The sequence below is a fragment of the Aptenodytes forsteri genome, unplaced genomic scaffold (genome assembly GCF_000699145.1).
Source record: "Aptenodytes forsteri isolate BGI_AS27 unplaced genomic scaffold, ASM69914v1 Scaffold9, whole genome shotgun sequence".
NCBI lineage: Eukaryota > Metazoa > Chordata > Aves > Sphenisciformes > Spheniscidae > Aptenodytes > Aptenodytes forsteri.
Window position 1 is genome coordinate 6874896 of NW_008796217.1, and position 26400 is coordinate 6901295.

Below are 26400 nucleotides of genomic sequence, written 5' to 3' on the forward strand. Positions count from 1 at the left end.
CAGAGAGACTTACCTAATTTACTCCAATAAATCCATTCACATTAGAAAACTGAAGCAGCAAACTTGGACTTCATTTCCCCATGTTGCTTTGGCTACTTTTTTGGCTACTTTGGTTTATGACAAAAGGCTTCACTCAAGCAGCAGCCTGATTCTGAGAAATTCAGAACTCTCTGCATTCATCTGCTTATACAAAATTGACTGCTGATTTGGGGTAGGCTGAAATGGATTATAATTTGATGCAAATAGCAAGAGGTTGCCATCTATCAATGTAGAGAGAGGTAATAATAAAGTATTTGGTCATTCTAGGCATTACTGTAACTGGGGAGCTGAAGAAGTACTTTGTCATCTGCTTTCTGCCTTCATTTAACCAGCATCACCAGAATTCCTCTGAAACTGGTAGCGTGATGGGATGGATGTGGTCCATTCACTAATGTTGGAAATGGACTCTTTCAGGATCAGTCTTCGGTGGTTAACAACTTTCTGATAAAATAGAGTGCCCTGAAAAGACACAGTAGCGATAGGCTGGTGATGAACAACCCTCCGTAGACCAGGCAGCGTGCGGGGCAGTGACGGTGCAAACCTCTCCCCTCTGTGCCATCGGTGCTCTTCACCTTGGAGCTAACCTGCGAGGATGCAGCTGTGGGGATGCATCCCCCCACCTTTTGCAATCCTTGGGAAGGCTGTTGGACATAACCAGTTGCAGTAATGTGTTTTTGTGATGGAGAGTTTCTCTGTGGGTAGATGATGCCTGGACATAACTGAACAGCTGTAGCTTGATAATGACTTTCAGTCGCAGCAATGACCAAACCTGGTGACCCAGCATTGAGACTCCCTATTCTGTTACCAGTCCTCTGAGCCACTCTGTTCCCACCATGTCCTTTCAACATATTTAACATGTTACAGCTGTGCTCAGTGCTATACAATAGTTAAGAGGGCTGCCAGCATTTCCAGTATGAACTCATATTTTAAGGATAATAACTCAGCTGTAAAAATGTGCTCCAGGCTGAAACTTTATAAGGAAGATCTCAGCCCAAGAGTGACTTTATCTGGACAAAAAAGGGGAAAATATATCAATTTAGTCATTCTTAATCAGTACAGATATATTAAAAAGAAAGTAAGTAATCCTTGCTGGATCAGTTATTTACTTTTTCTTCTTTTTAGCTTAATAATAGCCAAAATCTACACCTTTTTGAACTTCTCACGTCTACTTCTTAGACTAGCTGGACCACTTCCACAATGAAGTTTTACTCACAAGGGTCAGTTTTAAAGTGCTTTTCCTCAATATTTTCATCTTCTTTTAAAAGACAATAAAGTGTGGAGCAAAGTAGACTTAAGCTAGCCATTTTCTGTTATTTACTTCAAATCTGCTTCACATGAATCAAGAGGTAAAATGTTTCCTTTTCTTGATTAATTTGGACTGGAGTGTGTGATCGAAACCGCCTGTGCTTTTCGGGCCTGCAATGGTGATGACCCAGGCTGTACCCCCAGTCTGAACACTCGTGGACTTGGGAAAGTTCAGATGTAGATCCAGACCCATCCCAGAACCCTGACAACAGACCAGCTCCTGAGTCCTCTATATATCACACAGTTTGTAAAGCACTTAGAGGTCTTTGGTAGAAGGGAGACTTACAAATGTCAAGCATTTATTGTAATACACAGGCTGGTTTCACTGGAAGTACCTTAAGGTAAACAAGAACTTAAAATATCACATTTTTAGCTATAAAAAGTGTTCACCCTCTGTAGACTCCTATTTTCTGATTATTGACACAAAACTGAGGGCATGAATTTGATTTCATTTACATCAGTTGTACCTTCACTGATTTAAATGTGGTTACCTTTGAAGTACATGCTCTACCTGCTTGCTGCCATCGGCTTTACTGGCTTCTTGTGGTCTCATGCATCAGGGACAGAACTTTTAGGTAAGGACATTTTTGCAGCCGCAGTTTCTCCAGATTGTGCCTATATTATCAGTTGTTCAAAACAATGGAAAACTGCACAGGTGTCACTGAGGGCATCATCCAAGGATGGTGGGGTTGTCCAGGTGCAGCAGAAGTCATGTGTTGGTGGCAGTTGGCTTGTACAGTCGAGTCCAAGCAGCAATTGGTCTGGTTAGAGTCAGAAAAACCATAGTTACAATTTGTAAGGGCACGAGTGAGGCATAGGCTCACATTACTTTTAATGACGGAATATAAGGTAAGAAGGCACTATTGAAAATCTGTGCCTCAGTCTTGGTTTTGAGGTCTGTCACCAAGCTGGCACTGCCGGGTAGCCAGCTTTAACCAGTCAAAGGACAAATCCCGATACAGAACAGAGTGGTGTTCACCCCTCCCCGAGGGGTTACAAATCCAGAAAATGAAATGCAATTTGGGATGTGGGGCAGGGCATTCAGACTGTGAAAACTTGTGGTTTTAAATGAGAGGAAAGGCAGGGCTGGAATAGTTTTCTTTCCGTTACTGTGTGAGAAAGGGCTTTGTTTAACGTAACAGATTACAAATCTAACAGAACATGACAGAGAGACAGATTTCTGTATTTGTCCTCTGTAATAAGGAGCCATTTCTAGATTTCAAGATCAGAATGAACCACTGTGATCTAGAACTGAATTGATACATAACATGAACTGTGGCTTAGTACAGGATTTCCCCTGTCTATCAACTTCAAGTCTAAAATCTATTATTGAATGGAAGCATATCTTTAGAAAAACATCCTTACGCACTCAGGGTTTTATTTCTAGCATCTTCTGCTATGTGTCTTTCCTAATAGGTAGGATAAGAAGGGCTCCTGAGAAGATTATGTGGATATTACTGGCCCTCATCAGCCTTCCAGTACTTCTAAATTTGGAAAATGAGATGGGGAGGGAAAGGACATAATTTTCTCATCCTCCATACCTTTAATTTTCCTTTGTGCAGGAGCTGCACGAAAAGGAGTTTAGACATAGGCAGCAGATGACAGTGCTCCACAGTGTGCTCTCATGAAGGATGGCTCTTGAGTTTGTAGCTGAATTCGAGTGATGCAGCAACATCAGCCTTAGCATTTCAAAGTGGCTCTCTCCCCGCCCCATGCAGCTGGATACCTGGATTACGTGGCAGCCCCTGCATCAGCATGGCTCTGAGGGTGCAGCTCAGATTTGGGCCTAGCCTAGGAGTTAGCTCTGATGCTCAAGAGTTACTTTTGGCTCGACATTGCAAGGGCCACCATGCAGTCCATGAGCAACCGTGTGAAGCATTCTCACTTGTAGTGACCATCACTAGTAAATTCTGGCTTGCAAGAGCCTATCTCATCTTGGAGTTGCAGGGAGACATCCTGATACCTACCCATCGCTTGACCATTCTTCCAGTTTCCCTCTCAAGGATTAGGGATCTCACAGAGGAGCACTCTGCTCTCTGCCACCCTGTCACCTCAATATGTCTTCTTGGTGCTTCGTTCAGTGATACCATCTCACTTTTCTGAAAGCTGAAGATATTTCAGATATTTCCATCTAAGACTGGTTGTGGCTAGGTCCTTCTAGTGCTGTGGAGCTAACACTATGCACAATCATGCCATTTTCCTCTGGCTGCAGTTGTGTAGGATGTCATTTTGTCATCTTGCCTCTGGTGGATGCATAGGGTTATGTTACCCGCCTGCTTTTCTGTTTGTGTTTTTCTCTTGTTGGTAGTGAGTTCCTCAGCATTTCTGATGTCTCCCAGTGTCAGTGTTTGTCCTTCTAATGAGTGAATCTTTTCTTCCGGCACAGCCGCTAGATTGCAGCTCGCACAGCGCGAGTCCCTCCTGGTTTCGGGCAGGAAATGAAACAGAGCACATCTGTTACAGATCACAGCTGCTGTCCCGTCACTGGCCGTTGTAGTGTCAAGGCTAGAAGTGCACGCAGAAGAAATGTCACAGACATTTCCTCCCCAAACCAAGTTAGCCACTCTCTGTGCCTAGCAAATGACCTATGTACTAAATCTCGCCAGAAAAGCAGAGATCAACAGCACAGTGTCTCAGACATTTGGTCTGATCAAATGTCTGTTGTCATGACTTCATGGAGACACACAGGCAGGCAGGGTTGCCTCACCTTGCCCGGAAGGCTTGAGACCCAGGTAAAGCCAAGGTCCTACCACATTAAACATGCCATACACGCTCTCATGCCACCAACTTGCTCTGCTCCTCTACATCCAAGCACAAGCTCTGAAGGCAAGTCTTTCTGTTAGGCATTTTTCTTGTATTTTGAGCATATGTCCCTGAGGAAAAAAAAAAAAGTGTTCCTAGCTAGTAACAGAAGCTCTTCCTCAATGTTTATTACATGTTGCGCATAAATAAGTTTAAAAACCTGTCACTGTTGCTTTTAGTTACTTTTTTCATAATAAATACTGGACTGAAAGTTTCAAACATCAAAAAAATTATCCACATGTTGAAAAAACAGTGTGGCCTGAGTAAGTGTAATAGAAATGGCAATATTATTTGTCTTCCCATATGCAATTATAAGTGTGTAAATATGTATAGCTATATATATGTAAGATCGGACTATTGCAGATGCAACTATGGCATTGAGTTTTAAAGTTTCATTTGAACGCAGTAGGCAGGGAAGTGAAAATTTAGGCTAAACACTGGTGCTGACTCATATTTTAATTGTGCTGTTTAATAATTTCCATTTTGCACCTTCTTAGAACTAGGATGTGCCAGCAAGTAAATTTTCACGCCTGGTTATAGGCATGAAGGGAGGGAACACAGCAGAACTGTTCGGAGAGGAAATATTATTTGGATTTAGCTTTAATAGACTAAACTCCGTTCTAATGCTAAGAAAAACTATTCCACAGGAAAGAGACTCCTGATTCCCATTTATTAGGATGGCACATCAGCCACTGGGAGACAGTGGATGAAGGGATTAGTCCACATCAGAAAATATCTGTAAGAACATAAACAGAATGGAATTGCCAAGCACAACACTTTAGCGTGTGTCACATGCTAATTAGGTATAGATCAGGAGTTCTGTGCAGGAAATAAAGATTTGTTTTCGCTAATAGTGTCGAGGTTTTGAAATCTGTGCTTATTTTGACATGGAATGAAAAGACCTTTGGATATTTTTTGTGAAATCTGATAGTGGAAAGGGCAGGAGAAGATTTGTTCTGTATATTCCAGTGGTTATGTCCCGGGCAAATCACAACCTCTGTGTTTCCTCTTTGTCTTCTGGGGATGCTAAGCCCTATGTGAGCGTTGTGAGGATGCTTTTTTTAGTGATAGCTGTTCTTGACAGAGCAAAAGCAGTTACATGGATTGGATATATAAGCCGGCATACAGCCAAGTGCACTTATAAACTGAAGGGTAGGAAGAAAACAAAAGAAATGTGATTTCTTGTTCCCCTCTAGAATATGTCAGAAGAGGGAGCAAGAGCTGTCTATGGCCTCTCTGCCTGCTCCACCACTTGCTGGAATGCGTGCCCCACTGCAACAGGTCATTTCCTAACTGCTGTGGGCTCCTTCCTGTTAGTAGGCCCCAGCAAAACTACTCCCATTTATACCAGTAATTTTATTTTATTCCTGGGGAGGGGGTTGGAGAAGGGTATGAAAACTACTATTTCTCTCACAGTCTAGAGGGAGCATGTGGGCTTGTGGTCCAGCCTGCATGCGCAGACAGTAAGGGCAAAGATACAGCACGGGGCTCTCAAACTCTGCTGCAGAGTCCCTGTAGTAATTCAGGTATATTTTCCCTTCATAAATACATAATACATAAATCATTGTCCTTTTGCTCAATGGCCTTTCTCTTGAGGTCTTATTTTGGGTGGAAAGATATAAGTCACCATGCAAAAGTCACTTTAGGCACTGAGTGACACGGGCAACTTTTTGTTTGCCACAGAAATGCAATCTCTTTCTTTTTTTTTTAAGTCCTTTTAGGTTAACATACAGTGGCATGCTATGAAACTTACTGTTTTTTCAACTCTGGTAGGAGCATAAACTACTGACATAGTATCACAGTGGTACTCCCTGATGTAATACATTTATTAACCGGTACTAATATAGTTGCAGGTATTGCTTTATTTATGCACACAGTTACCGATATAAAACTCTTTTCTATTGCATCAACTGCGTTTTCTTTATCTCTTGGTGTTCCCATTTCTATATCCTTTTAATCTGCATTTCTACGTGTAGGCTAGTATCTGTATATTATAAAAAGCTGTGTTTTAAACTAGGAGACAGGATATATAGTTAAAGGCAAGAAGGACAATGGGAAAGAAACCATCAAAAATCTTGGCTGTTGTTGTAGGAAAGGTGGTGCATACACAAGGGTCACCTTTGTTCTTTATTTACCACACTATATTTGGATTCTTAATCCTTTAAGAGCAGTTACTTCTGGGCAGTAACTCTCTTGGACCAATGACATATACTTTCAGCTGAGGAAAGAAGTTCACAAACATACAGAAAAAAAATGAGAGAGGGAAAGCAAATGTGTCCATTGCTCCAAGGACGTTCAGCTAAGGTAGGAAGGTGATGTCAGATAAGAAGTTGAATTTATGCCCAAAATTAGAAATATTACAATACTGGGAGGTTGTTGTTTAGTACTTGCCACAGAAACAGGACTCAGAGTTGGTGAAGGTCTGTATCAGGGTTTGCCCATTCCAAAGTTAAAGCTGCTTTAATTTAGTGTAGGGTTTGGGCTTCTCACTCGCTTTACCCCATTTTTAGCAAGCTTTTAAATTCAACAATGTAATGAAATGAAACCAAATCCTAAGATTTGTAATATACATTATTAGCTGATATTTGCTGATCTTCCTCAACATACTCAAATCATGATTTAATCTCGCATCAGATAGTGAATGCCAAGGCAGTTGGTAACTTTTCATTGAGAAAGGGAAAACAGGTTTTCTTTGATTTTGAAATATAATCGGGTTTTATGGAATATCAACAAGTATCCGCAGCAGAGTTGCTGACAGAGGGCAGAGAGGATTTCACAGCTACCTTTAGTCTTCCTACTACAGTCATGAAAGGTTGGCCACTTAACAGCCAGTTCAGAGCACTTCACCAGGCTCACTGCTCTGACAAGGGGACCCTATTTTTTCTAGTGCTTGTAAGAGGCAGCCCAAGGAGATGAGACAAGTCAATCTAGACAGAACAGTAAACCAGTAGAAATATGGTCGTCATTTATTCAGTATGCAGAGACTACATTTATCTGCAGAAAAGTATGCATGTTGGGCTTTTTCATATTAATTCTTGATAGACACGTCTGGTCTGATAAGTATAAGGAAAGTCATCCTTTCACTCAGTTTAATAAAACCTCAAGAAACAACATGTTCTCGATAACATAAAGACATTCACTTGGTAGTATGGTAATAACTTTTCAGATGGAATGACCTGGTGCTTATATGACTGTACAATGTGTCTGTAAACAAAATTGAAAAGTAAGTTTGCTGTTGTAATGTTTATTGGCTTTACATTGGCCAGTATTTACAAAGTAGAATTTGTAAGTATGCTTAACTTGTTAAAACTTCCTAAATAAAGAAAAAGTAAACTGTAAAATAAGCAGATGCTTACTGTAAGCTTTAAAAACTATTTATTCAGCTGGTATTTGTGCCCTAAGTCCAATATCAGTATTAGAACACTGGAATAAAACAGAAGCCTTTAATACAGTTCATTATTCTAGAAAGCTGGGACTAACTAATCCTTCCTCCCACTGGCCCCCAAGTGCAGTTCTCAACTAGTGAACTCTCTGTTCCTAAAGCCCCCTAATACACTTTTTATTTCTGATGACACTTTCCCACCCTTCAAGGCACATAAGGTGGCATGTGTCATTGCACTGACAAACTTTATTTCTGCTGATGCCTTTTGGTATTGGCAAGTACTTAAAGATAGTTTACTTAATATAATAAAGAGGCAGTACTTAGTGTCCTTCCTGTGATTTCAGTTTGTTGCCATACAGGGAGTGTACAGCGCTTGTACTTGATAAAGTCAGGCTTCTTTCTTTGCAAGCGATAGACTAGAAAATATTCTGAAGTAAATATATTCACTTTCTTATATGAAAGGTATGTCCGTAGAGCTTAGAGCATTTTAAAACAGCAAAGTCTTTCAAATAAGGTGAACAGGAATTAAAGTCTGTATGTCCATGAGCTTATCTTGGGTTTATTGCAGTGTTGCAAAAATCGTGTATTTTCTTCTGTATCATTGATTCCTTACCATTTGCCCTGTTAATCTTAATTTTTTTTAAAACCACTATAGCATCAACAGAATTGTATGACAAATCATATGCCAAGAGTATCTTGCCAAATTTAAAAGCCATTATAGTAACCGGTTTCTTGCAGGAATTATAAAAAAAATTAATCATACTGAGGTAACAGGGCAGACCTAAATAACTGGCAGGCTAACTACTTGCTTTGGCAAAGACAGTGGCAAAAACCTCATCATAATTTCTTCTACAGGTTTTTTCAACTAAGCTGGGCCTTCAGTAGTGTTATGCCATGCTAAGATGTCTCTCTATACAGTTTACAAACTCAGGAAAATCAGACATCCAAACAGATGAAGATGAAAAATATGTTTGCTGTAGCCTTTGCCAGTCATCAAGTGGATGTTTATCAACAAATACCTATTATAGGCTGAAAAGAATCAAATTACTTTAGTATGATGGCAACATCTGACGCAAGACATTGTTGTCTTCTACAGCTAAATAAGTTGAATATGAATGGACTTGACAGCATGTATTATGAAACGCATTATGGTCTGGAGGTTGGGTGTCGCCCTAACAACCAGACAATATTTCCTTAATTAAGTATATTTTTTTAACTACATGATCACAAGAGGATTCTGCAAACTCTGGTGAATTAATGGTCTGGCAAATGCATATAATTCTCTGCTCTAGGTAACTGTCAGCTTCAAACACGTTAAGCTGTCTTAGGAAAGCTGCAAATACTTGATTTGTTTTCCCAACTTCTTTTCCTAACATATTAAATGGTTTATGTATAGGGACTAGACTATATCTATTTAAAAATAATACGTTTACTGTCTCTGAACAATTTTTTTGTCCTTGATATATTTTCTCTCCAGTTCATATTTTTTTAAATAGTTTATTTGCAAAACCTGTCTTGCTTACTTATTTACTGGAAGACATTTGCGATCAGATTTTTCCACTGTGTGTCTGGCACTTGTGTTTGCTACACTAAATCATAAGACTTTCTTCCCTGCTGCCCTTTCTTCATTTCCAGGTTCCTGAATTTATACACAGGAATGGCTATCAGTCTGTCACATCTGTAATCACAGCAAGTTCGTCCAACCATACGTTTGCAATAAACATCTTTGCAAAGAAAACTGGGTATTTTAAGGCTTTGGGACATCCTAAATTAATTGCAGCCACTGCTGCTGGCAACACAGGGCTGCATGAAGCTGTGGTGCAGGTGTGACTTTCTGCTTACCTCATCACACATCACAAGTAGGAGCTCACCTTGTCTGTCACGAAAAGCCCTGAGGCAATTGTCCATCTCTAGGCCAAAGGAGAAAACTGCTCGTAGGGGGAACTGAGGCCTGTTTTCAGTTGACAAATTTGGTTTGAGCGTTTATGGTTTGGTACAGTAAAAATGCTGTGTTGTGGTGTGATCATTCTGAGCATAAAGTTTATGATTTCTTACTATAATCAAAAAGTGCAGGTGGATGTCCAAACCCCAAGACCTCATCTGGCTGCATGCTGCTCTACAGGAGCAGCCCTAGTATCCCAGGCCACTGATTTTGAACATTCATTTTCCTTGGGCATGGTGCTACTTCAGACTCTTGCACTGAATGTACTATGCAGGGTATTGCCGAATGGGCTGAATGAGTGTGTGCCCCGCAGATTTGCTTTCAGACTCTTTCAGCAAAAGGGTAGATTTTTTTCAGCAAGAAGAGAAGAGCAGCATGAAAGAGAAGAATGTCATGTAAGGAAGAAAGAAGGGGTTTTTGAATAAAATATTAACTCTACTATGCTGAAAGAAATTTGAAAGAAATTTTGTGGTGAAAGTTTGTGACTATCTTGATTTGTAAGGACCCGTGCCAACAAGAAGGTGGTTAGCACTGTGGTAGTTCGTTAGAATGAGTTACTCAAAAGGTTAATCTATGTAAACCAGTGCAAATTAGTATAGCCAAGAAAGAGGCAAAAGTGTTCGCAAGTTGTTGCAGGTTTGATACTTGCACACTGATCAGCTTGTTTTATAAGCATTTATTTGGAATCATAACAGATATTCTGTGGAGGCTAGTTTCTGTAATTTGCCAAATTTCTCTAGGGACTCTTGTCAAATGCAAGAAATGTAATCCACTATGTGACATAAAACAAGCATGTATGTATTTCATATGCTGAAGGTATTAGAAAAAGGACTGACCGAGCTGAGCCTACCTCCTCTTTACCATTGCATGCAAGTAATGAGTTCACAGAGACTGCAGAATCGCAGCTTCTCAGATAGGATGTGCATAGACAAAATATTGCTGGAAGGTGAAAAAAAATTGAATTGGTACTTCCCTGCATTTTTTATTTTTGTTTATTTTTTATTTGCGACTGAAAATTTGAAATCTTTTGCTTCTAATCAAATTCTTGACAATGCAGTCACATAGCTCTACGTAAATGTGAGACAGACACTTAAGAACAGGTGTGCTGTGGTTTTTGGAACTAGTTTATTTTAAATTCCTGTTTATAGGTGGATTTTGTCAGTAATCTCAATGGAAAAAATGTCAGTTTTCCTTTTTTAAAAACAAATACATTCGTCCACATTTTCCACACTTTGTAGCAGATGTAATGTGATTGTGCAAATTTATGATGTGTACACACAAAAATATATATGCACAAAGTAGAGCTATTGTTTCATATGAAGAAATAGCTGAAAATACCTCCTTATTTAACTATCTGCAAGAGAAAGAGCAGACCACTCTGTTTCTGACTGACTTTTTCTAGCCAAGACAGGAAGTAGCATTTTACACCATAGAACTGAAGAGAATAAACATGTCACTAAGGCATGAGGTTACCAACATGGGACCTTGGGGAGTGGGAGAGCAGAAAAAACAAGGAATATGAATGGCAAAGAAGCTTTCTCCAAAGCTCCTCTGGCATGTCTTTTGTTTCATTTTTGTTCAAAGTCTTGTTCTTGCTTTAGTTCATATGCTGTTTGTTATTAATGTCTTTGTTTTTCATGTGGAGAAGAAAAATGCTTTTAAATGCTGCGTATGTGTTTTAAATGGGTGTCACTACCAAACTCGCTGTCAATAGCTAGTCTTACTTAATCAGCTATAAAATGTCATGAGTAAGGGTTCTTAATTGAGACTGGAAAAATCCAAGATAATTACCATAATAGGTTGAAGATCTCAGAGACTGAAGGTTTTAGAAGTCAGAGAAAATTGGGGACATATGTGTTCTGTCTGTAAGATTATTCTATATAGGATACGGAAAAATGGAAATGACAGGTATTTTGCAATGTACAGTAGCATTCATCACAGAAAGAACATATGCATTTGTTTGTCAGAATCAATGAAGTAAAAAATGACACTTAATTGGAACCGACATAAAATGGCCTCATTAGTAGTACAAATAATATATGTGTGTAGCTTGGTTGTCAATAGGAACAAAACGTATTTCCTCTGACAGATATATTAGTCTCTTTTAAGATTCATGTCAAGTTTTCAGCCAGGTTCACTCATTTAGAGAATGTTTCTTTTTTTTTTAAAGTGAAATGTTGAAGTGTAAATGATGTATGTTTGTAGGGTGCTGTGATAACACCAACAATGGACCACACTATGTCAATGCAGCCAGCAAGCATGATGGGCCCTCTGACCCAACAGATGAACCACCTTTCCTTGGGCACAACAGGAACGGTAAGATCGTAGGTTATACTATTTACTTTCTGTATTGCGAAACATTTATTGCTTACTGAGTTTCTCAAGGTAATTTATTACTCTTGGGTTTTCAGTGCTTCACCTTTTTGCAGTTTAATATTGCCGTGGTTTACTTTGTTTTTTCTCCATGTCCAGAGACGTCTGGCCCTGTCTGGGCAAACATATCAAAGCGCCTTTCATCATGACCCAAACATCATGTACTACACAGACAATATCCTCATATTGCTATGTCACGCAAACATGTCTCTACAGATGTGTTTCTAAAACCTTCATACAGTCAGCATTAGGTATTATAGAAGAGAACTGACAAAGTATGAGTAGTGAAACAGTAGGTCAACAAAACCAGCTCTGTACTTAGCAGGAATTATCTGTACTAGTTCTCATGTAAATATGGAAGTACTCCTCTATCTAGTTTTTGATCAGAAATTGTTTGCTTCTCCATCTAGTAAGTTCTATACCACGGGGAAATGGGAGTTCTGGCTTTGTGGTAGGATCCAGTACTCAATTCTAACCCACAGCAGCCAGCCATACATAGTTTGCTCCAGGCTCAGAAGTGTGATTTTGGGTCAAGGTCAGCTGTGTTTCCAGTATATTATATTGAAACATGCATATTTCAACAATTATTTTCTGTTTAAGCTGTGTAAGTCAGACTCAATTAACTCTCCTAGAGTCAGAGAAAGTAAAAAAATACTGTTAATAAAAGTTATTAAAACTCTCTGAAATGTTCCTAAAATACAACAGCCTACACACAATATATGGTGGTTTGATATGTGAATGTGTGCACAGTGCATGTACATGTATCTTTCTACAAAAATGTAGGCAGATGTAATGTAGCATTACACACACACGTGCTTTACGTAATAATTACATGAAAGATCTATTATCCATTTACAAATTTTTTTTCTATTCCACCATTGTACTACTTGATACTAATGTATAGGAACAGTTTTCCAACTTTTTCTGTTTTGTTTTGTTTTTTTTTTTAACTCGAATAAGGTACTGATTAAAGTTGCATCCTTACAAAGTTATTTAGCTCACTGTATTGGGTCTTCTCTTCCTCTTCCTCCTCTCTTCTCTCCCTCTCCTTTTTTCTTATCTGTTGAACTTAATTCTAACTCTAGTGTCTTTTCCCCCTTTAAAAAAAACACTCTGTTGAGATCTGGAACTTCTGTATTTATTTCTGAGGAAACTTGAATATGATGGTTCATTGTTTATTCCTGTTATTTTAAATGTTTCATTCAACAGTCAAAAGAAGTAGGAATTATATCTCAAAGTTAATAACAGCATTTTTCCCCTCTGAAGAGATGAAACTGAAGGAAACACTAGGACTAGTGAGAATTTCTGCCTGTGTAATTACTGTGATTCAAAAGTGTGTTTAAAAATCAAGATAAGAAAATGGCAAATGAATTCTGGTTGTGCTGCTGGGCGGCTCCTATGCATTTTTCCTTCTGTCTGTCATTTTCATTTCCATACTCTTACAGACATTGTCTTCTGTTCTCATTTTCTTGCAATCTTAATGCAAACTAGAAAATTCCCAGCTAATGTTCTCTTCCGACTTGAGACCACTATTACAATGCTCATAGTAACAAATCCATAGTAACACATCCATTTGGGGAGGCAGGGGAAGGAGTCTGAAAGGCAGTGGGTGATAATAAGATCCTGAATTTATTTTACTGCAACTGAAAGTAAAGAAAATCTTTCCTTCCTTTTCCTAGTTCTTTACACAGTCTTATCTTTCAAGGTCACAGCATTCCCTGATAACTTCTTGAAATACATTCGGAGGTATACGATACAGGTTTATGTTTACTATCTTTAAAACTCCTAACTCATTTGCAGAAAACTTAAAGACCAAGAAAGGGTAAATGATTGATGGGTGTTACAATATCCATAGGCTTTTCATAAATCTCAAATGACACCCTATTTTATCGCATACAGGATTTCTCTTTGGTAAAAGCACCATCAGCACCATATTCAGTTAAAGTCCTCATGCAAGCAGGATAATCGTGGAGGTCATCGGGAATTCCTCCTGTCAGGAATTAAAGGGAGAACTTTAGGATTTGGGCTGCCAGTAGCAGTTTTATTGGATGTATCCATCCTCACTTGAAATTGAATCCTCCTAACATGTTCTGTTACAGAAAAAAATGTTGGGAAAATGGACAACCTATTTAGAGATATGATTTATTTAGACATATTTTTACTTCATTTATTCTGAAGTCTGAATTTCAGTCCAGAGAGAGGAGCATTGAGAGCATAAAGCCATGATGAATTGAGCCAAGTCCAAGACATGCTACTGTGAGTACCTCAGCAGGACTAAGTTTTATGGGAGATACAAGACATAAAGTATACATTTCTGTTATGAACGTATTTTTTAATTTTATCCTTAAAACTGTGCAACAGGGTGCCACAAAGAGCCATCAGCTATCTTTCAAGAAACCAGCCAGATTTTTTTAAGCAAACAAGGCAAAAAGTCACAAACAATTCTGCTCAGTGTCAGCTGTAATTCTGTCCCAATTTAATTTAGAAGCTTGCAGTATGCAAAGCAGTTTTTATTAAAAGGCTTTCATATATTCACTTCCTTAGATAAACCAGTTTGCTAATTAACATAACATATTTTTCAGCCAAAACAGACCTCTGTGGTCACTTAAGTGAGAGTTGACTTCAAACCTACTTCCAAACTTGCCTAATTCAGGATGAATGCTGGGTTTCTAAAATATTGCTTCAACAGAAAATCTATTCTCTAGCGAGCAAGCTAAAGACATAGCATAAAGGCCTTTGCGTGCCTCATATCTTGTGGGAATTACTCTGCCTTTGATGCTCTCTAAAAGATTAAAATGTTCTGTCCAGGCTAGAGCCATTTCAGAGGGGAGACCCTTCACTCTTTAGCCGTTCCGTGAGGTGGGTTACCTGAGTAAGAGCGGCTTCTGCCAACTCCTGCCTCGACGCCAAAAATCGGATTTGAGTTTTGATCTCTCAGCCTTGAAGCACATGTTAAACCCCATGGGAATTTGGGGGGCAGCTGCCTCCGTCCCTGCCTTCACTTGATTATTTAGTCACCCGGCCACAGGGGGCATTTCTGGCTAAATGCTGGCCTGGCTGCTCACTTGCTGCTGGGAGCATCCAATTCAGCAGCCAAAACAGAGCAGTTTTCCTACAGCTCCACTCGCAGCCAGCTGCTTTCCCCTGTGCTATGGGAAGCCTTCAATTACTGGCCCCAAAAAGCACAAATAATTTTGTTTAGGAAAACCATTTGCCATCAATAGGAATAAGAAGTTTTCTTTCTCTCCAAAACCCCCAAAGAATGCGTATTTAATTTTCTTTTATTATCTTTTTTATTTCTTGTCTATTATTGAATTGTCTGCATAAAATCAGACATCTCTGCTATACTAAGCACTCTTCTAATCAGGAGGATGCACTAAGGCTATCAAGATGCCAGGCCAAATGAAAAGCTGCAAATCCATCTTTACTTGATCTCACTGCCCACCTCACAAAAACACACAGCTGCAGCAAATATTCCAGCCCAAAGGATGGTATAGGACACCGGGAGAAGAGAGGAGGTAATGGTCTGTAGTTTGTGGCAACTCAACCCTGTGTTCATGTACTGTGAGAGAATTTCATACAGCATTTGCATCTCCCAGTTACTGTGCTTTGTGCTTCATCCACCAAGAACATAGTTCCTTTCTGCCTTTATGAAAATCAAATTGATTTCTGCCAGTGAAAATGCAGTTTACAGTACTGATGAATTGAGAGGCAAGTTTGCTGCTCTGATCACCTCTCAAATCTGCCTGAAAACTGGAGTTAAGCAGAGAATCTGCCAGAGGGACGATTTCTGCCTTATTTATATGTATTTTTCATACATACCTCTTCACTCAAAACGAGCAGAAAGCATTTACATGGGTGGGCTGGCTGTGGGCAAATATGTAAGAAAACCTAAGCTTAAATTATGTGAAGATTACAGCAAAAAAGCAATAACTCTGAATATTCTGATTAAGGCTGACAATCCAGCCTCAGCTCCTACAATTGTATTAAAACGAAATTTTAATGCCAGGAGGCATAATGTGAAGACAGACAACCGGTTTTAACCTTGAAATTTTTCTTTTGTTTACTAGTTTATTATTATTTATTACAGTAAGTCTTGCTTTTCCTATGTAATATTCATCTAGAATTAGGTCTGCTATTAAAAAAGGTACCATAAAGGGAGAACAGGGTGAGTGAGTCTGTATGGGTAGCATTGAAAGAGTGGCATTAGTATGTGTTTAATAATGTATGGAGGCTGGAATTGTTCCATCATCAGCCTGTCATTCAAAATGTTTCCGATACAGCCATTGATCTGACATCTGTTTCGTGGTTTAATAAAGTTGTGATTGATGGCCTGAGTGGATATAATGCAAAAACCTTTACAAATATAAAAACTGAGCAGTCTGATCACTGCTTTCAGTCCCTGTTGCTCGCCTCCCTTTTACTGCGGCACTTCCACGTTTGGCCGCCATCAGCCATAATCCGCCTCTTCAGTGGAAAGAAGATTTGCTCTATTCTTTCTCCTCTGCTGCTCATTCCTGAAGGAAGTTTTCTGCTCTGCACTTTCTTGGTCTGGGTTTCTCTCCCCTCCCTGCTGTTGGCATCCATTTCAGATACCGCTTGGGTTCCAGTTTCATCTGACAGATTGAGGCAGCCTTTGTTAGTCCTCGTTGGCAGAGGGGTAATTCCAGCTTTTTTTTTTCTCTCTTATGGAACTCCCTCACCATAGGCTTGTTTCATGTTAAAACCTTTGAGGCCCACACCAATGGGAGAGTGAGTAGAAGCCAGGTTTTTTACTAAAACTGCTAGCTCAACTGTGCTGCGTAATTGTTCTTCACACTTGCAGACGGTTCACTCAGCTTTCAGTTTCTAATTTAGAAACGTAATAGGCAACTTACTTACAAAATAAGCTTTCCATTGCACTTTTTAAACAAACAAACAAACAAACAAAAAACCCCAAAAAAATTGTTTAATTGTTCCAGATACCTCTGTATTAAAAATGCAGTCAGGTAGAACTGCATTGATGTAATGTGGGATTCTGTTGAAACTGCAAACCACCCTAACTGAGCTTTCCTGGTTTATAATATGACCAGAAATCTCTCAATGGAATAACAGGCTTGTTATGTGGGTACATCAGTCTTATCTTTCACTTTGTTAGTTCTTTGTGTTGCCAGCAGAGCTTGATGATATCTCCAGAACCCTTCAATGGAACAAGAAGCTTGTTACAAGTTTTTTATCTTTTATTTCCTTTGGATACTCCATGGTCACCAGTGGTTTAAAATGTCACCTAAAGGCCTCAGCAGAATAACTGCTTTGTTAGATAGAGTTGGTTTTTTCCTGTTTAATCTGCAATTCTATTTGCACATACTACAGCTACATGGAGCTGAAACATCATCGCATTCCCCGATGTTCAGATCCTTGTTACAAAAAGCACTCTCTGTTATTCCAATTGTATGTCGCAAGGTCCCTGGAGGGTTACAGGAGTAAAGTTTCTTTGCAGTCTTGTGCCTTTCATGTTATCAGGTGTTAATCTTGAAGCTCTTTTATTTTATTTATTGACTGACTGTTTCAGTTACTGTTTGTGTGGAAAATATAGGACTGAACCCATTGCATATGAAATTAGCTTAGTTCAGGGTGAAACTAAGATTATCCTTGTCCATTTACTCGGCCAAGGTCCAGGGCAAATGCAAGTGATTAACAACATGGAGCTGTCTGGGGCAGGAGATCCATTTAAGGAGAAGTTATTCTGGTTGGAAAGGAGAAGAACAGCATAAGCTCTCTCGAGATTTATAAAAAACAAGTAACTTCTCCTGCACCTTCCTTTCCAAACAGCCTCTTGAAAGGCAGCTCCAATTTGCCTGATACATAATTTGAGATAAAAAAGGGACACTCAGTGCAACTGAAAAGCACCAGATTCCAAGCAGTCAACAAGGAACAAATAACTTTTTGATGAAGCATTTAATCAATTTGCAGAATTCGCTGCCACTAAATATTATTGAGACAAATGGGTTAGCAATCTTAAAAAAATAGATTCAACATTTCTATAAGGAAACATTTGCAGGTGCAACAGCAGGGTGGAAAAATTCTTAATTTGACAGTATATGACAGGCCGAACATCTGGTAGGGTGAACAAGGAAAGATGTGATCTTTTCCCTTTTCGGACCATCTTCAAGTCCCACTGACTTTTGTGAGAATTAGACTGATCAGCTCTCGTGTAGAGGAGGCTCATTCTAATCAGCTGTCTCAGCATGGGTTCCACAGTCTACGTTTGACCATAGCTGTGGTTAGATGGTATTTTTGAATGAATAGAGTTTATAAAATCCCATTTCTGTAGTGTTCCCCCTTCTCTTCTGAACTCAGCTTTACTTTCCTATCATTTGTTGGTAGTGGCTTACTGTTTGCCTTTATGTGCAAGTGTGCCTACCTTCAAAGCCACTGCATGCCATAGGCGGAGAAGGTGAACATAAAAGGAGAATAAACACAGATGGAGGGAATTCCATTTTCGGTTCAAGCAGCCCTTCATATGAGCCCAGCGTGTCAGTAGCTTTTATTCTGTGTTAAATTTTACCTTCACATGACGCTTCCACAAAATGAACAAGTGCTTTTGTTGAGGACTCCTTGCCTCTCTTTGAGGTATCGGCTACTGACTCAAAGTGACATTAGCCCAGATTCCCTTTCAGAGAAGGGCTCAGACTCCCTGATTGTGGTGATAAAAAGTTAAATCAACACAAAGCAACAGTGATGGATGAACTTTTTTATTTTGCAATAGTGAATAGGAACCGAAAGCCATAAAACTTATGGTATCTGGCATATAGGGAGTGGTCTGCAGCATATCCTCCCCCAAAAGGCTCACCTTTAGTCATGCTCCCAGAAATTGTTGTTCATATGTCTGCTAGAGATGAACCAAGATTGTGAACTCATTTTGCTAGCTACTAGTAGATCATTCCCCTAAAAACTTTGAATGTTAAGAGGAAAAAAGTATATGTTCACACATGTTCATGTGAAATTGTGCTGATGCCACAAATAACAGGGCAAGTTTTGGGGAGAGAAGGTTGGTTTAGTTTGATTTGGTTGGGTTTAGTGATTTGTATAAGATTTAGCTGAAAGAGGCTCTTTATTTAACAGACTGGGAAGTAGAAAAGAGGAACAAATAATAGGTTAAAAACAGCTGAAAACAATTCTAAGTTTGAAACATCCTGCCACACCTACAACTGACAAACTCAATAAAAGGTGGAAAACAAAAGTACTCTAAATGTCAGGTCTGCCATCTGTATTTTCTTGATGTGTTTCTCTTTTGTCAATGTATTTTCAATTTTGTAATCAAGATTGCAACTCTTTGCTTTATTAGAACAAAACATTATATTAGAACAAATTATTGTCCTGCCTGTGTTTAAAGTAGACTCAGGTGATTCTAACAGAAACAATGAATATGGCTTTCCAGAGAAGTAATGAATCTGAATTATCAGTGGTGCAGGCAAACTCTGTGGGGCCTCTGTAATCCAAGGCAAGCTTGAGAATCTTAGAGAGGTGAGGGTTTTTTGCCAAACTGTGATCATGTGAAAAGCAAGAAGTGTCTCCCAGAGGTGGTGGTTCCACAGCTCTTCTCTGCCAAGAGCTGGGAAACAGTCCTGTGGTCATGTCTCCACACACTACAAGTGTGTGTAAGCACAGCAAGAAGTCCTGAAATCCTTGAAGAGGCTGTATCCTCAATGGAAAAGAAAAACGTGATGAATTATATGGAAGAATGACTGGTTTCTGCTAAGCACTGTTGCAGTCCTTCACACAGTATCAGTTCTGTCTAAGATGAGATACTTGTATCAACTAATTGTAGTGTATGAGATAATTGTATCAACTTCAATCACAGATGTAAACTTTAGCCGAAAGAAAAGGGCATGAAGGTGATAGACAACAGTAGTTTGTAACACAATGTAGGTATGTGAAGGGCATCCACGGAAAGGAGGAGATGGTTTTAATAGTGCTAACAGTATAAATAAGGAGCTGAAGGTAAAATAGGGAAAGCGTAACTTGAATATCTTGCAGAAATTGCTAATATATTAAGAGCTATACTAGTGTTTGAAATGAATCAGGGCAAGGTCATTGTTTGGGACATCTAGTACTCAGCTGGACCAAACACCTTAAAATCCACAGGAGGGACTTTCAGATGTTGACACAAAACCAGAGCAATGGTCTAACAGCCTTTTTTCATCTCCAACCTCTGTTTTTCATTGCAAAGAAACATTGTTATTTCAGTTCAAAACAAGTAATAATAATTTAATTTTTATGAGAATTCAGGAAATTATAAAAACTTTTAAAAATGTTTACTGAGCATGATGTACCAAGACTCAGACAAGAGCTGTACGTCAAAATAACATATTTTCAATGTCTGAAGTTTACACAGCCAAACAGTAAACATATGTTGCAAGTGACCATGTGATGCAAGTGACAGTATTCGCTTAGAAAAAAACATTTGGGACCAAGAGTTAAGATTGACTCATTTCAACATGTGTTGTGTGGATTAGTAAGTATACTGCTTGCTTTTGGCTTTTTTTTTTTCCGATGGGATGGGTACATTTTGTTAAGCAAAATGTTTCTGCTGTGAGCAGCAACCTTTGAATTACATTCTCAGTGTTCTCTCATAGGGAAAACTTCACTTCCAGGGGCACTGGGACTTCACAGAAACGCTAGATTATAGATGCTGCAGTGCTTCCGAAGGTGACACGTTGCCGCATTATTGAACACACATACAGTGGAGTTGAAATTGAATTTAATTTGAAGGATGTTCAGTATTTTTCATATTTTAATCACAGTGACAGAAATAACATAACCTGTTATGTTATATGCGAAGGCCTGGACCTGCAGATTCTCACAAAAATAATATTCCACTGAATTTCACTGCCTTTTCCCATAACGTATCCCACTGAACTTCAGTGCACAGTGCATTTCACAGTTAATCCACATGGCTTATCAGATGGTTGGCAAGCTGGTAGCCCAAAGGTTTAAACTTCCTCTAAGACAAATTGCCAGTGCTTTTGCGGTATCCTTCTTATTTTAATCCGGAAAGAGCAGCCTGTTCAGGGTTCACTCACTTGTGAAGCAAGGTTAAATGAAGGAGCTAAAGGTACAGTCTTCATACACTAAGACACTGGTATCCTGTATATACAGTGATTTCAGCCTGAAGTTCTCAAAAAAGGGTAAGCTTTGTTCAAATGATTTACAATTCCATAGGGGGCTGCTGATGGCAATAACCTCTGTGCCCTCAGATGGTATTTTATTATTTGTGAGTTATGGGCGATTCTGTGTCAGTGCTACGGCACTGTAGAATCCTCTTGCTCCTAAAAGACTCAATTTGGGAGGAGAGTTCTGCTATAACTAATATTTACTATGGAACAGCTCAGTCAGCACATTTCATTAAACTGTAACAAGGGGTTTGAGAGCAGCTGCATCGAGTGAATTTGGGAGTTTGCTGAATTGAGTTGTTTTTCTAGCAAGGTAAATGAACTGTTGAGCACGGCAGATTTCTACTGTGTTGCAGATGAGAGCTGCACCACGTCGGGATGGGTCCAGGGAGCAATTGTATCTCAAAGAGGCACATCCTTTTCCAGTCCCGTGGAGGACTGCTCTATCCTTTGGGATTCTTTATGGCTTTCAAATGTGATAGGCACACCTGTATGCTTCTAATTTTGCCTTTTTAATTTTAGTAGTTGTAAGATAGCAACAGCCAGTTTCTTAAGAGTTTAGTATCTAAACGTCCAAATTATTGTACATTCGCCAGCCTCAATTCCCTGTTTTGCTGTGCTGAGTGTGTTTCTCTTGTGGGGGTTTCCCTCAAATCAGTATAGTATTTCTATGACACAAACTGATTTCACTGATGCAAAAAATGCATGCTGTTTGTGTTCTCTGGCCTGCCAACCACTGTTGTACTCGGGGTTTGCAGCATAGACCAAAGATGTAATAATTTCCAAACTGACTTTTTTTTTCCAACCACTAAGGCACCTGACTGTTCCCTTTCTCCCGTACTGTTTACCCTGATTCTGCTCTGCTGCGAGCCCTTGCCATCTAAAACACCTGCACTGGGCTAAAAAATGGGTTCTATTTGTTCTTTTTTCAATGACCATTTTTGACAGTGCTAATCGGAGTGACAAAAATATAATAATGAGATAAAGTAAGTATTTGGCTATGATGGTATTCCCATGGATGATCTTGCCTGGTCTATCCACAGAGTCCAAATTGGTGCTCAAAATTTTAGTAGTCAAAGGTAATTTTCTAGCAAAACCTATTTTGCTGCCTTTCTTTTAACGTGCAGGTCCTCCTAACTAGCTATTAGTAGGGCTGATTTCCTGTGAAGATAACGGACTTTTCTCAGAAACTTTAGTTTTCTGGTAATAAGTGGCTGCTTCATCAAGGTGGCCATAATTTGATTCATTGCATTTTATTTTAATTGAGTCGTTCTATTTTGATGTAAGAAAAAGGATATCTTTTTTCATTTACACTTTCTAGAAGATTAATTGTATTACATAACGTTTATTACTAAGTAGAAAATAATACAAGTAGCAACGACGCCAAATTTCCTTGATGTGTTATGGGACGTAGGGAAATAGTAGAAACAAATTCCATTCGCTGTATGGACACTGGTTGAATAAGGAGTTTTCCTTATTACATTTGTATAGCTTGTGCCTGAACTATTGAGAGCAGAAGACCACTGACCTTTCTGAAATTTCTATCCTTTGTTTAAAACTGAATGTAACAAAGCTGGAAATCAGAAAATGATTGACGAAAAAATTGAAAGTAATTAACCTGCAACAGAAGACAAAGAAAAGAATGATACATTTCAAGGCTTATAAATCCACTTTTCCTTTTCGTTAATTTTCGTACAAATGTCATGAGCAGCATTATATTTTCTTGCGTTTCAAAAGAGAAAAATATGGCTTAAGCATCATGGCATCATCTTGAGTTTATTTTTCATATTATGATTTTTACTTTATTGCATACACTATTGGATATGTGTTCCAAGGAATGGTAATATATGATCGCAATTACAAGTCTGGCACAGAAGTGTAAAGGATTAGTGTCTCTGGCCTGTAATTATTCCATAGAGATCTTTGCAGGCAGAGTTAGGCCCATTGCAAACTAAGAAATCGCAGCACTTACTGTTAGTTTGAAGCATTTCTTTTGTAGGCAGTTCAGTTTATGTAGCTGTGGAGTTTCTGTGGAAATATTTTAACTCCATCTGCACATCTCATGCAGATTTCTGCTGAACATTTGTGTTTTTTTTTTCCAAAGTACAAGTGATACAGGAGGGAATCTATAGCATTTGCTATTTCTCTCAAACACAACAGGACTCCAGTCTTTTGAGAGACATCCTGAGGTAGAAAACAACTGACAAATGCACCTATATTGCATCTTATATTCTCAAAATGTTTTAAAAACACTAATTAAACCTTATAGCGCCATTTAAATAAGTAAGCAAATTAATACAAGACCTTCGATTACCTTTGAGGAAAATGAACTCCATGCAGCATAGTCTTTCTTATAGCATGGACAGCAGCTCCTGCTCCAAACCCAGGGATGGCTCAGCTGTACCGCTAATGCAAGCAGGACATTTGAGGTAAAGCCCAGACTCTAGGTATGATGTACTGCCGTAAACTATTCCAGTCATGGCAGCTGAACTAATTGGCCCCTTCTTCCCAGTAAGAATAGAGTAGATTTTACCAGTTCTGGTTAGATTTGGCTTTGCTCCTTACCTCTTCAGTGTGCCCAGCATTGAAACATATTTGCTTCTCACCGAATAATCCGGAATATTCTGTCCTCTATAATGATAATGAAAAATATTGTAAACTAGAAGTTTGCGGTTAACTCAATGTTGTAAACTGCCTTGCCAAAATACATCATGAATGTCAAATACATTTTGGCATTTATATTTCCTGGAGTTCACTAGCAGTATGGACAGCTGTGTCTTGGTGGTTGTATTTAATGGTTTTAATCTCACTCTGTTTTCATCTTCACGCTCTGTGTAGTCTTTCTCATGATCCTTCACAACAAGCAAAAAGTTCCAGTCCTGAGGCTAGGATGACAGTTAAGCAGATGCTGTTTCAGTTCACAATTACAATTCCTTCAAGGCTATTAGGGGATATTACGGCTGGACAGGCTGGCAGACGACCCCCCCGCATCCCCCCATACTAAGATTAAATTCATTGTCCCTGACATCAGCCACTAAGTGAGAGGAATCTGCAAATGCCCTTATTCAGCTTCAGGAATAGCCAGGTTTACACTTTCTAGATGTTAACTCTGCTAATTTGTATTTTAGGAGTGAGGCTTGGGAGTTCAGTATAACACTCGTATGTCAGCAGTGATCCTTTTTGGTAAGGATCATGCGAAGTCCTATGGTTTTAAAGGTGTTGATATAAATTTATTTGATGGAAAAATGGCCACTTTGTCATCTCTGTCATATTCTTGGAAAAGAAAATCTGTCGTGCAGTTAGGACTTTCTCCATTGCAAATATTTGCACAGCACTTAATCTTTTTTTTTGAGTGTAAAAGGAAAGCAGAATGGGAACATTTTGCAGATCCACGAGCACCCATGCAAAATGAAGATGTCTGAGCTTTCCAGTCAGACTGTGTGCCAAAGCCAGAAGTGCATTAAAGAACCAGAAAGGACAACCTGGCCTAGAAATAGATACTCTGCAAGATCCTCCTGAGAAGAACAATTCTCTGACTGGGCTGCAGCCTTTAGAAGAGGCCAGGCTGTTTTCCCCCATCCTGCTTACTTGCCTGTACAGGCTGAGGTGCACTTGTGCCGCATTTGTTCCTTTTCGCGTGAGTGGAGCAGAGGGATCAGAAAGGTTCACTGAAAACTCCTGTTAGGGCCTGTGTAGAATTTTTTTAAATATACGCCTTTAAGGAAAGCTGAAGATGATTGAATTTCAGTTTGATAGCTGTAGATGGGCTTCCTCAGCTGTGTTTCTTATTTTTTTTCCAACACTGTATGTGGCATCCATGCCTTGTCACCAATGACATTTAAGAGAGTATGTTCTCTCAGCATTGCCTTCTGATGAAAGGAAGGGTTGGAGATGTTTTCCAAATTCACAGTACCAGTGTTTCTTGTGACTATTCTTTTAAAGCAGATGGGGGAAAGTGTTACAGCGTTTTCTTCTACTCCCGGGTGGATCTATCTGAAGTATTAATGGTGTCCCATAGGGGAAAGCCAGATGCCCTAATACAGGTTTGGGAGAGTGCACGAGACTGTCTCTTCTGCTGACCTTATCACTTGTTATAGTTTTGCCATCATTGACAGTAATATTTCATTAATCTGTCACATGGAATTCTATTTGAGAGGATATAGTATGTTAGAATTTTTGCCAGTTTTAATGCTCAGCAGTGATTTATAATATTCTGTGAAATTAATGTATTATTAAAAATATGTCTACAGCTCTGACTATGCTTTATTACACATTTGGAAGATCTTGTCCTCTCTTAGAACACCCATCTCCAAGCTCTATTCATTTCATTTGCCATTTGGAATATGTACCTTGTAGCATTTTCAAGCTGTAACTATGCAGCCAGTTAAAAAGGAATGAAAAAATGTCTCTTTTAAACTTTGTATTTCAACCAGGTATAATTCTATGCAGTCAGGATTAAACATGTAGAAATTGCATATTGAAACATCTTAGTCGATATTCCAGAGTATCCTTTTGCAAATTCAGCAGTGCATCTCTTAGTACATTTTTTTGTTTGATCTCCTTTACGATGCGTAGCTCACTGGTCTACATCATTTCCTTTCTTTTGGTTGAAACGGTTTTTAAATGTGCACCACTGCAAAACTTTCCTTAAAGCCAGTCATGACTGGGGCTTTCCTCTTTTCCATTTTCCCTTTTCCCAGCCTTGCCTTTCCTTATCTTGAATTTGCCTTTGGGCCAAGACTTATCCACGTTTTTGAGCTGGATGCCAAGTTTCACAACCCCTCACTCCCTCAGTCTGCTCCCACCCCAGGGAAGCACAGCTCAACCTGGTGGTACGGTAATGCTTGTGAGGGACGCGGTAATACATTGCCTGGATGAGAGCTGACAGTGCTCCGAGAAATATGACAGTACCTCTGCCCTTGATCAGGCTTCCCATTTGAAAGTTTTCATTTTAGTAATTACATCCTTCCCAGATAGTAGCCGTAGTCATTGATCATAGTAATATCATTATAACTGATTCCCGTAAGTCACCTTTTAAAGACACTTTCAATGGTTTCTTTCCCCCCTATATCTTCTTCCTCTGCAATCACAGGATAAGACTTTTTCTGTCTACCCTTCATCTGATTGATTAGAAATGCCACATACTTCCTTTACGTATGGCCTGGTAATATACACATCACGTTTCTTCCCTCGGGATCTTAATCAGAAGAAGTAATGGCCTTTAGCTTTTCTCATTAGCAAAATGGAAAAGCACCATACCCAATCCATTAGAAATACAGCATTGTAATATGAGCTTATAGAAAAATTGCTGCGTGCCAGTGGACATGAAGTGAGTTTACCTTAAAGGATTTTCAGGTCAAAAAAAAAAAAAAAAAAAAACAGGACTAGTGGGGGTCAATTCA

General features: G+C 39.1%; 1 protein-coding gene across 2 annotated transcripts in view; it reads left to right on the forward strand.

The window, feature by feature from the left end:
• The window catches only part of RBMS3 (RNA binding motif single stranded interacting protein 3), a 450305-nt gene that overhangs the window by 409558 nt on the left and 14347 nt on the right, over window positions 1-26400 (forward strand). For both annotated transcript variants that reach the window (XM_009288628.2, XM_009288627.1), the window contains one exon: window positions 11676-11786. In XM_009288628.2, the coding sequence (XP_009286903.1) occupies window positions 11676-11786 (111 nt within the window). The remainder of the gene's footprint in view (window positions 1-11675; window positions 11787-26400) is intronic.